Raw genomic sequence first — 11,870 nt, 5'->3', positions numbered from 1 at the left:
AACATGCCAGGCACCGGGCTAGAGCAGGGAACCAGACATCACCTCCTGCCCTTGAGAATTCTCCTGTCATCACACTGTATTTGCACCCCAGAGCAGAATGCAGTTTGTCATTGCTTTATTTACTAATCTGTTTACCGGGTTTTACATTTCTCTTCCCCCCACTCCCTCCCACCCCTGCTGGACTGAACTGCGTGAGCAGCGACGGTGTCCATCGTAGCTCAGTCATCTCCAGCTCCTGGCACGTAGTAGGCAACACTGACGTCTGTGGAAGAAATGAATGTGAACTCCAGGTGGGCAGGGGCTGCCTGTGTTTATCTCAGCTCTGTATCTGGTGCCTAGAACGAGACCTGGCACACAGTAGGCACTCAGTAAATACGTGTTGAATTAATCAAAGTAAGTGCCAAAAGGGCAGAGACCTCCTGTTTTTCTCACCTCTAGCTCTGGGGGCCTTGGTCGGCACCTGGCACATAGTAGGTGTTCAATAAATATGTGTTGAATGAATCAATTCAGTAGGAACCAGGAAGTTGCACGAGGGCAGAGGCTTTCTGTTTTTTCTCGACTCTCTCTGCCTAGGTTCCATGCCCGGCACACAGTAGGTGCTCAGCTTACGCGTGCTTGAACGCACCTGTGGTGTTCCCTGGCCCGCCCCGCCCCTAACTGGGGGGCGGGGCCTGCGGGCTGCCTCTGTGACGTCACAAAGACCCAGCCATGGCCCTGGCCTTGGCCCTTCTGCTGCTCCTGGGCCGGGGCGCGCCCGGCGGCCGGGGCTGCCTGCAGTGCGTCGACTCGGTGAACGAGGCCCTGGACAAACTGCGCGCGGCCATCATCCCCGGCCGCTTCCACCGCGAGCAGCTGCAGGCCCGCGCCCAGGCCCTGCTGCGGGGCATGCAGGGGCCCTTCTTCCGGGACTACGCGCTGAACGTGTTCGCGGGGAAAGCGGGTGCGGGGCAGACGCCCGGGGACCGCGCCCCGAGAGGAGCCCCGGGGGGCAGGGCCGGGCGGGGCCGGGCGCGGAGGCGGCGGGGAGGCCCTTAGCCCTCGGGGACCCACTGGAATGTCCTCCCTCCCGCCCCCAGAGGCAGATCAGCTGGACCTGGTGGCGTCCTTTGTCAGGAACCAGACGCAGCGCTTGCTGGTTTATTCTATGAAAGGTAGGAGCCGAGAGGGGCGCCTTTCCCAGCACCCTTCCCCCGCCTGCCCCGGTGCCAAGATAAAAGCAAACGCGCACACGGCCTTCTCGCCGCGCCCGGCCCGGGCCCGAGTGCTTCACCTAGAAGAGTCTACGGCAGTGCGTGGAGCTGGCCGTCTGAGTGATGCGCACTTCGCCGACGGGGAAACTGAGGCTCAGGAGGTCAGGGGACCCCCCCAACGTCACACACAGCTAGGAGGTAGCAGCGCTGAAGATCTGTGCCAGGGACCCCCGGCTCAGACGCTGTATTCCTAACCGGCAGCCCGCGGATGCTTCTGGTTTTGTGTCCGGCGACGCCTAGGGCGCCAGGCGCAGGATTAGTCGTCGCAGATTTGTGCGGTTGTTCTGACATTTCCCAGCAGAGGGCAGTAGAGGGTCCTGTGGACTCGGGGGCGTGGTCCGAGTGCAGAGCCCCGCCCCACCTTGAAGGATGAGTGACGTCATGCGGAGCCCGCTATTTTTTTTTTTTTTATGTAAAAATGTGTGTTTGTGTGTTACGTTTGTTTGAGGTCATTAAATATGAAATGTCTGGGCCGGGCGCAGTGGCTCACGCCCGTTAATCCTACCACTCTGGGAAGCCAAGGCGAGGCAGATTGCTCAAGGTCTGGAGTTCGAAAGCAGCCTGAGCAAGAGCGAGAGACCTCGTGTCTACTAAAAGTAGAAAGAAATTAGCTGGACAACTAAAAATATATAGAAAAAAACTAGCCGGGCATGGTGGCGCATGCCTGTAGTCCCAGCTACTCGGGAGGCTGAGGCAGGAGGATTGCTTGAGCCCAGGAGTTTGAGGCTGCTGTGAGCTAGGCTGATGCCACGGCACTCTAGCCCGGGCAACAGAGTGAGACTCTGTCTCAAAAAACAAAGAAAGAAAAAAATGTCTGATTTTGACTCCAAAGTCTAGTTTATTATATCTCAACCAAGAAGCAGTCCAGTGAATCAAAGTACGTGCCCAGACTATTGACACAGTTTTGCCATCTAAGCAGCTTGCTTATGCGAGCAGCAAAGAAGCCTGGAGATCGTATGGCGATGAAATCAGGAAAGACGTTTTCCGCAGCTTGTTGAGAATTTAATATTTTTCCTTGCAAGAAGTGGTCCAAAGCCTGGAAGAAGTGGAAGTCAGCTGGTGCAAGGTCTGGTGAATATGGTGGATGACAGTTTCCAAGTCCAGCCTCTGTAGTCTGAGCAGCGTTGTTTGTGTGACATGTGGTCGAGCATTGCCTTGCAAGAGGATTGGCCTGTCTCTATTGACCAATCTCAGCTGCTTAATCGCATGCATCCTCGTCATTTCCTCCAGTTGGTTGCAGTAGACATGCACTGTATCGACTGACCAGGTTTCATGAAGCTGTAGCGGATAATGCCAGCGCTGGACCACCAAACAGACACCATTAGCTTTTTATTGATGAATATTCAGTTTTGGACTGTGTTTCAGCACTTCATCTTTATCCAACCGTTGTGCCGAATGCTTGCAATTGTCAAAAAGAATCCATTTTTCATCACAGGTAACTATGCGATGTAGAAATTGTTTGCATTTATGTCGTGACAGCAAAGAAAGGCAAGCTTCCAGAGGATTCCTCTTCTGGCACTCATTTAATTCATGCGGTACCCATCTATCCAGCTTCTTACCTTGCCCATTTGTTTCAAGTGGTCCAATATTGTTGGAATAGTAACGTCAAACCTTGCTGCTAATTGTCATGTAGGTTGAGATGGATTCGCTTCCACTACAGCTTTCAGTTTATCATTATCCACCTTGGTCTCAGGTCGCCCACGTGGCTCAGTTTCAAGAGTAAAATCACCAGAAGGGAAATTCTCAAACCATCGACTCGTTCGTTAGCCACATCCTTCCCAAACACTTTGTTGATATTTCAGGCTGTCTGCACTGCATGGGTTCTGCAACGAAACTCATATTTGAAAATAATACGAATTTTTGATTTATCCATTAGTTTCACAAAAATTGCTCTAAAAATCATTTGAAAGATAATCACAAGCCAAAATGTACATTTGAAAGACTGAGGATGTACCTTCACAATAAAAAGAAAGCAATAAGTGTCAAACTGAAATATCAGAGATATCAACTGTCAAACTTAGCACTTAAGGAAATCGGACATTTCATACTTAACCTTAATCTAACACGAGCAACCAAAATACTGATTCTAGGTGTCCTAAGTTAAAGGGACTGAAGGTGGTGCTTGCTTTCTTCCCTGTGCTTGTCAAATTGTAGTTTTCAATTTCTTGTTTCTTCCTACCTTTTTAAATAATGAATGAGAAATAGTCATAGAATCAGGAAAAATATGCTAATTATGTAATAATGTTATCTCCTTTTTAGAATAACCCTACCATTTAGTGAATATGAAATTTTAAATACATGCTAATGGGCACAGGGTTTATTTCTGGGGTAACAAATATCCTAAAATTAATTGTGATGATTGCAAAATATGTGAATATACTAAAAACCATTGAGCCATACACTTTAAATGAGGGAGTTGTATAGTACATGAATTATATCTCAATAGAGCTGTTTTTTAAATGCAGACAAATATAGTCCCCTTTGACCAGACTCAGGCCCCTTCCTGGGGAATGAAACACTGGAATCCCCTGGTTCAGTGAAGTGGAAAGTCACCCAGAATACAATCATGACCTGCACTGTTACAATGGCACTTCGATGGCTATAGACGTTTGGCTAGCATAGCACTTAAAAATTTATTCAATCCATTCATTCTACAAATACTTAGTGAGCACTTACTATAACGCTAGTCACTCTATGCTAGGCACTGTCCTAGTAGCTGGGGATACTGCAATGAATATAACAGACTGAAATGCCTACCTCTTTGGAGCATATATGCTAGAGAGAAAGGCAGACAAGAAATACGATAAAGCAATATAATATACATGTGTGTTTGGGGACCTCCCAAGACCACTTTTAGGTTCAAAGATTTGCTAGAATAACACAGAACTCAGCAAACCTCAGTTACAGTTTATTACAATGAAAAGACACAAATGAAAATCAGCAAAGGAAAAAGGTGCGTAGCGAGAAGTCCAGGAGAGACCAGGTGTGAGCTTCCAGTTGTCCTCTCCCAGTGGAGTCATGTGAATGGTGCTTAATTCTCCACCAATGGAGTGCAACAATATGCACAGAGTATTGCCAACCAGGGAAGCTCACCTGAGCCTTAGTGTCCAGGGTTCTTACTGGGGGGTCAGTCACATAGGCACGGTTGACTTCAATTACTCAGTCTCCAGCCCCTCCAGAGGTCAAGCTGCTACTGCACAGCCCAAGGCTCCCACCATCAATCATATTGTTAGCATAGACTATTTGGTGTGGCCCAAGGCTCCCAGGTAAACCAAGACATTCTCAAGAGGCAGAATATTCCAAGAACCTAGAGATTACCTTCTAGGAACCAGGCAAGAGCCAAATTTTTGGAATGTGAAGGGTTTGGACAACCCAGATCTGCTCAGTTAATCTGCACAATTTAATATGTCAAATGGGGGGAAATACTATGGAAAAAAATTAAGCAGGGAACAGGGGGCTAGGGAATACTGGGAGCAGGGTGTGGGTTACAGCTTAAAATAGGGCAGCCAAGAAAGATGTCACTGAAAAGAAGCAACATGAAGGGACGGAGGGAGGAAGCCATGAGGGACTGCAAGGTTAAAGGCAGAAAGAACAACTAGCAAGGTTCCTGAGATGGGCTGATGTTTGGCATATTCACAGGACATCAAAACCAAGAAGGCTAGAGTGGAATGAGAGGGAGATATTATTTCTGTGTAAGATGAAATCCTAGCATTAGGAGGGAGGGGATGGATATCTTGAATATTGAGCAGACAGGATTTGGTGCCAAGCATGCTGACAGATTGCATGTAGGATGTGAGAAAAAAGAAAGGGGTCAAAGACAGCACCAAGGATTCTGACCCAAGCAACCAGAATCATGGCATTTACTAAGATGGAGTAGACTGGGAGATTGGGAGTTGGTTTGGAGCAGAACACCAAGGGTTTAGTTTGGGACTTAGTTTGAGATGCCCACAAGCCATCCAAGTGGAGATCTTGACTTGATAGTTGGATATATGAATCTGGACACCAGTGAGTGGTCTAGGCTAGAGATATAAATGTGGGAGGCATCAGTGTATAGGCCAGTACCATCCAATAGGAAAAGAATATGAGCAGGGCTACCAAATTTAAAATTTTCTAGTAGGCACGTTTTTTGAAAAAAGAAGTAAATAAGAAGCAGGTGAAATTAATAATATATCTTATTAACCCAATATCTAAAATATTACCATTTCAATGTGCAAATGAAACATTTAAGACAATTTATAGGTTTTTTGTATTATGTCCTTGAAATCCTGTGTACATTTTATACCTACAGCACATCTCAGTTCAGACTAGCCCACTTCAAGTGTTCCATGTGTGGCCAGTCGCTACCGTACCAGACAGTGCAAGTCTAGGTCGTATATAAAGCCATGAGGTTGGACTGGAATCATGAAGGAGTGTAGACAGAAAAAAGAAGAGGTTATCCAGTCCAAATCCACTTACCACATGAGCAAACTGAGGCCAAGGGAGGGTGATTTAGCCTGGGGGCCCCACAGTGAATCAAAAGCTAGAGGCAGGATCTCCTAAGCCATAGATTTGCCCAGGGGACCCTAAGGAATACCTGGTCTTCCTTATTTCTGGTAAATGAAGACGAGCTTCCACATCCCTTCTCCTGGAAGCCATAGATGGGGATGGGCTTGCTGGGCGCCTCCCATCCCACAAGAATCTCTTTCTCTCCCCAGATGAGCTTCTGCTGGAAGAGCTGGTGACTCTTAGGGCAAACGCGATCAAGGAACTCAAGACAGTTTTAAGATCATATGAATTAAAAGGTACAGCGTATTTCTCCACCAAGCCACCTTCTCCCCTTGCCCATTGATCTCTTGATCTACTTCGTTCACTTTTTCTCCCAACCTCCTCCTTCACCTCCCCTATAACTCAGCCTTCTTCATCTCTCCTTTCCCACACTCACCTCTCCCTCCCTCTCCCTTCCCAATTAAATTCTTAAATTGCCATCCCCTGGCAATTGAGATTGCCATCTCAATTTAACTCACTCGAGCTCTTTTCTCTTGCAGCCTGCGATCCCCAACTTTGCTGTGAGTCTTGGATTTGTTGTCTGCCCCTCCCTCCGTCCTATACCCTCCTACATCCTTTTACCCTCCTACATCCTTTTACCCTCCCTCCCCAAAGCAAGCCTTGCTACCACACCTCCATTCGGCGGTTCCCTCACCCCGAAGTCATAGCACCTAGGGAGATTTGCTTTTTGAGGGCTTATGAAAATAATTGCTACTTGCAAAAAAATATTACTGGAGTTAAGTCAGTCAGGATAGGATCGGCTATGTTGTATTAACAAATAATCCCCCACATCTCAGTGCTTTAACACAACAAAGGCTTGTTTCTCTCTTACCAAATTCCACTGAGCTTTGAGCAGCTCTTCCGAGCAGTGACTAAGGGATCCAGGCTGCACACATATTGCAGACTTTTAGCTTGCTTCTGAAGGGAAAGAGAATAGGGAATCACACTGGGAGTTTTAAGCCCACGCCTGGAAGTGACGCACATCACTCTGCTCACTTTCCATTGGCCAGAACTAGTCACATGGTTTCAGCCTACTGCAAGGGAGCCTGGGAGATGTAGTCTTCCTGTGTATGCAGGAAGAGGAGGAGGCATCTCACCAGTCTCTGCTACAAAGGGCTCCAGATTGGAAAAAGAAAACTGTCAACTCAAAATTAACAAGTGCTTAATTAAATGTTTACAAACAGAATGTTAGGTCTACTGGATTACAGGGGCTGGTCCAAGTGCAGTGGTGTTTACAACTAATTGATCACAACCAGTTACAGATTCTTTTGTTCCTTTTCCACTCCCACTGCTTCACTTGACTAGCCTAAAAAACAAACAAACAAACAAAACTGGATGACTGCAGCTCAACTCTTCAATGATTGTATGAAAATTATTTTTCATGTGAATTGTCAGTGCATTTTGCTCCACCTGCTTGGCTGTGCAGTGGAACCTCCAAAAATCAAGAGGGCCAAGGGACCCCATCTCCTCTTTCCCCTTCTTCCTTTCCACTCCTCTGATTTCTGCCCTCCTCATACTTCTCCCTTTCCCCTTGTCTAGACCAACTGAACGAAGAGGTCTTGGACTGTTTACAATGCCAGATAATCAAATCCAAATGTATCCCAAAAAAGTACTGCTTTGGTAAGCTCCTGAACGTGAAAGAGGAAGACATTTATGGCCCACTAGCTATGGGTTATGAGGCTTCCTACATGCAGCCTTGAATTCTGCCTTTACTGTTTTCTCGCAGTGTGGCTCAGAAGTTGCTTCCACATTTTAAAATTCGCTTTCCCCCTTCTGTTAAATGGGAAGATTCCTCTGGAACTTTAAAATGCCCCTAACACCAGAATGGCAGGTGCTAGAGAAACATTTTATTCTTAGCCATTGCAATACCTGGGGAATCAGGTAGGATGTGATGAAATCACTCATTCGCTCATTCATTCATTCAGAGATCTAAAAATATACATATCCTCATAGCAGAAAGATTAGTACAAGGGATCCACATATATCCATCCAGGTTGAATAGGCATGCTAGACCATTTCACATGCTGTTCTCTCTCTGTGTCATGCTGTTCCCCTCACTCCCACACTTCATTTGAGTCTCAAAGGTCACCTCCTCAGAGAGACCTCTCTGAACATACTCTTTAATATAGCACTATCAAATTATGTTACCAATGAACATTCTTCCAAATTTACCTATTTTATTCTTTATCATAGTATTTTAAAATAAACCACAGACATGCAATTTCACCTATACATATCAAGTACCTCTAAAAATAAGGACATTTTCCTACATAACCACAGTGCCATCCCCACACCCAACAGACTTAACAACGATTCCTCAACAGCAGATAATTCCAAGACCTTCTATCCATTCCCCTAATTGTCCCCAGAATATCTTTCACAGCTGATTTGTTCAAATCATGATTCAATGAAAGGATTTTTCATATCATTCAATTGGTACGTTTTTCACTTCATTTTTTTAATCTAGAGTTGTTGTTTTTTTCCTCCATGGCATTGGCTAGTTGACAAAAAGGGTGTGTGTTCTAGAGAATGTTCCACTTTCAGATTTGTTTGTTTGCTTCCTTTGGATGGTATTTAATGCCCCAAACTAGGGATCAGCAGACTGGGAGATAGATGTAGCTCCTGCCCTCATGGAGCCCACATTTTAGTGGGGCAAGGTGTTAGGCTAGGGTTTCTCGACCTCAGCACCGTGGACATTTGGAGCTGGGTATTTTGCTATGAGGACCCTCCCCTAATTCACAGGATGGTTAACAGCAGCCCTAGCCTCATCCACAAGATGCCATGATCAAACAGACCCCTCAACAATCAAAAATGTCTCCGGACACTTCCAAATGTCCCCTTGGGGATAACAATTGTCCCTGGTTGAGAACCACTGGGTTAGAAGGTAATTACATGAACATATAAACGAATTGATTCCAGAAGGCATTGAGTGCTCTAATGAAAAGAAACAACTTGATAGAGTGTATCTGGGTGGTGCTACTATACAGAGTACAGGTGGAGGGGCCTCTATAAAGAGGTGACCTTTGAGAACTGAAGAAAGTGAGGGAGTAACGGGAACAGTGTGAATGGTACGAGGGAACAGTACAGGCAGAATCCAACATGATTACGCAACAAGGAAGAGGAGTGGCGTGGCTAGGGCTGAGTGAGTGAAGGACATTAGTAGTGCAGCTAGAACAAGGGCCAGGTCACAGGGAGACCAGATCATGCAGCAACTGCTGGAGCAAAGGGTGGACTCGGGCTTTTATCCTGAGTGAGATGGGAGCCATTGAGCAGAGGAGGGAGCTAAGGTCGGTGTTAACAGCGCCCTCTGGAGGCCAAGTGGGGGAGTACAGGGGGAGGAGCCACAGGGAGACCCCTTTGAGAAGCAATGGTGAGGGCTGGACCAAGTTGGTGGATTCAATTCTGGGTACAGTTTGAAGGTCGAATCAAGAGGAGTTGCCGAGGGAAGGAAAGAGTTGGGGACAGCAGGGGAGTGGAAGATGCAGAGTGGAACTCCCAAGGCCGCCTTCAGTGTTGCCAGCTAAGACACAAGGAGACTTTAATCTTGAGAGACTGTCAGTGGTTTGCAGCCCCCTCTCATGTGTATGGTGTCTCTGTCCCTTTTCTTGGTTTTGAGTCAATGTTCCCAAGTCTTCCTCGCCCCCCCCACCCCATCAAATGAGGTGCATTTAGCACTGGCTCCTCACTGCGACTGACATGCTGTGTAGACTGCCAGCTGCATGAGGGCAGTTTGCCAGTTTCGTTCCCAGCTGTATCCCGAGTGCCTTCATTGGTCCCTGAGACACAGCATTTGGGGAGTGGACAAATGGGGAGTCAGACTCCAGGGGAGTGCAGGGACCAAGTCCGAAGAAGGGACAGGGAAGCCTGACCCCGCCCCAGGTTGCTGAGGGGACAGGTAGAGAGTGGGTACAAGGCTAAGGAAGGTGGTAACTTGAAGGTCTGGGCTGTCTCCCCCACCCATCCCAGTTGACCGGCAGCCCCGAGTGGCCCTGCGGTACAACAAGAGCAAAGAGTGGAACCTGGCTCTGTTGGGCAGCCTTATTTCCGTGTTTCTGGCTGTCTTGGTCTTCGTGGTCATCGTGGTCTCGTGAGTCATCCTTGCCCCCTCCTTGTCCCCCAAATGTCCCTCTGGGTGCCTCAAAAATGGCACCTCCCTGGATAGGCCACTGTGTACTTTGGCAGTCTCCTCCCCAGTCATTTGATGTGTCTCTGCCTTTTTCTCTCTCTCCTCCTCCTTTCCCTCTCCCCTCCCTCTTTTTCATTGGTCTCTCTCTCTCTCTTTCTCTCTCTCTCTCTCATCTCTTCTTTCATCCACTCTTGGGCCATATTATGACTTTCCTGGGTCTTCAGCACTTTCGTCATTGCGGACCCCTTCCTCCATATAAAAATTACTAAAAGTTGTATTTTGCGAATGCATTGGTATGAAGACAAAGATCATCCAAGTTGGCTTCATTATTATATATTCTTCATCATCATCATTATTGTTATATTCATGTGTTATCTTCTGGCTTTCAGAGATATTACAGTGAAAACGTTTCCATGGGCACCAGGCCCCTGTCCCCAGGGAGAGGTGGCCCTCACCCTCCCCTCTCCACCTCTGAGGGCTTGTCCCTGCCTCCATCTGCCTGTATGCCCCTCAACGCTTCTCCAGCCCCTCTCCTCTTCTCTCTGCCTCCTCCAAGTGGCCCAGTAGCCTCCTTTCCCTGACACCTCAGTTTCTTCATATTCAAAATGGGGGTGATCCCAGCGCCTCCTCCTCAGGCTTTGGTGGTGGGCACTGAGTGACTCAGCACATAGGAGCGCTCCGGGAGTGTCAGCCTCTCTTCCATCTCTGACTCTCCTCGTCCCTCGGTCTCCCTGTGTTATCAGTTTCGTGTTGCTGCTGTAACACGTCACCGCCAACTGGCTGGCTTCAAGAAACAGAAATGTATTCTCTGTGTTCTGGAGACCAGAAGTCCAGAATCCAGGGGTTGGCAGGGTTGGTTCCCTCTGGAGCCTGTGAGGGTGAATCCACTCCACGCCTGTCGCCCAGCTCCTGCGGCTGTGGCAGCCCTAGGCCTGGCTTCCCTCCCGTCTGCCTCCGTTGCGTGGCTTCTTTGTGTCTACGTCCCAAATCTCCCTCTCCTTTCTCTTGGGAGGACATCTGTCCTTGGATGTAGGGCCCAGCCTAAACCCGGATGAGCTCATCTCACCTCAACTTAATTCCATCTGCAAAGACCCTATTTCCAATTAAAGTCGCGGTCACAGGTACCGGAAGTTCGGACTTGGATGTATCTTTTGGGGGAAAACACACTTTAACCCACTATACTCTGCTTCCACTATCCCCATCTCTTCCTTTCATCTCTCCATTTCTGTCTGTCTGTCCTTGCTCTTTTAGTCTTTCTCGCTGTCTGTGTCGCCTCCTGTCTTTTTTGACTCTTCCGGGTCCCACATCTTACTCTCCCAACTTTTCACCCTTCTGAGGTATCAACTTCGATTGGCTGAGAACTTTGGAAATCTGCCCAGAGACTCATGACGTCACTGGCTGAACCAAATCAAGCCAATGATTGGAGGGAATTTGGGGGGGGTAAGGGTCAGTTGAGCAGCAGGAATCTGAAATTCTTTTCTAACCTCCAGGCTTTTTCTCTCTTACTAGGGCTTGTACGTACAGGAAAAACCGAAAACTCCTGCTGCAATAGGGTGATGCTTTGAAGGTGTGTAAGGGGAAAAGTTTAATAAAATCTGTGACAATCTTCTCAATGTGTCTATCAGTTTCCTGGGCCCTCCTCCCCACAGTTGGTGTCCAGCTCTGTTTCTCTACCCAACTTTCTCCATAAATGTTGTTGGCAATGAATTTATTTCAAGTACCAAAATCAACCCAAACACGTCTTGCTACCTCTGTGAGATGACAGGAAAACTTCTGGGGCTGGGCGTTTTTTGTAGATTTTACATTAGTGAGAGATTAGCAAAGAAACTTTTAAGTGTTGATCAATTCCGCTGGCCTCCCTATTAACATTTCCCAGAATCCGCTGCCAGCGCAATATCTGTTACCATGGATACCGGCGTCCCAGTCACTTTAAAAATAGGAGGGTGTGTATGTAAACCGTAACTTCTGAT

The 11,870-nt window shown here is 47.4% G+C and overlaps 1 protein-coding gene across 2 annotated transcripts; it reads left to right on the top strand.

Annotated features, from left to right (window-relative positions):
* The first annotated feature begins 708 nt into the window (after positions 1-708).
* IZUMO2 (IZUMO family member 2) lies at positions 709-11,505 on the top strand. Of its 2 annotated transcripts, XM_012754232.3 has the most exons (7): positions 709-940; positions 1,077-1,151; positions 5,945-6,031; positions 6,275-6,295; positions 7,314-7,394; positions 9,741-9,861; positions 11,410-11,505. In XM_012754232.3, exons 1-7 carry the CDS (start codon positions 709-711, stop codon positions 11,450-11,452), a joined length of 660 nt encoding a protein of 219 aa, XP_012609686.2. In that variant the 3' UTR covers positions 11,453-11,505. The 2 variants fall into 2 exon arrangements, with proteins under 2 accessions (XP_012609686.2, XP_012609687.2); XM_012754233.2 differs by lacking the exons at positions 9,741-9,861; positions 11,410-11,505 and adding an exon at positions 8,517-9,715.
* Positions 11,506-11,870: the final 365 nt, after the last annotated feature.

The sequence above is a fragment of the Microcebus murinus genome, chromosome 16 (assembly GCF_040939455.1).
Source record: "Microcebus murinus isolate Inina chromosome 16, M.murinus_Inina_mat1.0, whole genome shotgun sequence".
NCBI classification, from domain to species: domain Eukaryota; kingdom Metazoa; phylum Chordata; class Mammalia; order Primates; family Cheirogaleidae; genus Microcebus; species Microcebus murinus.
Note: the sequence above shows the minus strand (reverse complement) of the source record. Positions and strands in the feature narration are given on the sequence as shown.

Bases quoted from the DNA above. Each gene is read 5' to 3' on its own strand.
- IZUMO2 (XM_012754232.3), top strand. From the start codon at position 709: ATGGCCCTGGCCTTGGCCCTTCTGCTGCTCCTGGGCCGGGGCGCGCCC. The intron at 941-1,076 runs GTGCGGGGCAGA...TCCCGCCCCCAG, and splicing joins CGTGTTCGCGGGGAAAGCGG to AGGCAGATCAGCTGGACCTG. The intron at 9,862-11,409 runs GTGAGTCATCCT...CTCTCTTACTAG, and splicing joins TTCGTGGTCATCGTGGTCTC to GGCTTGTACGTACAGGAAAA.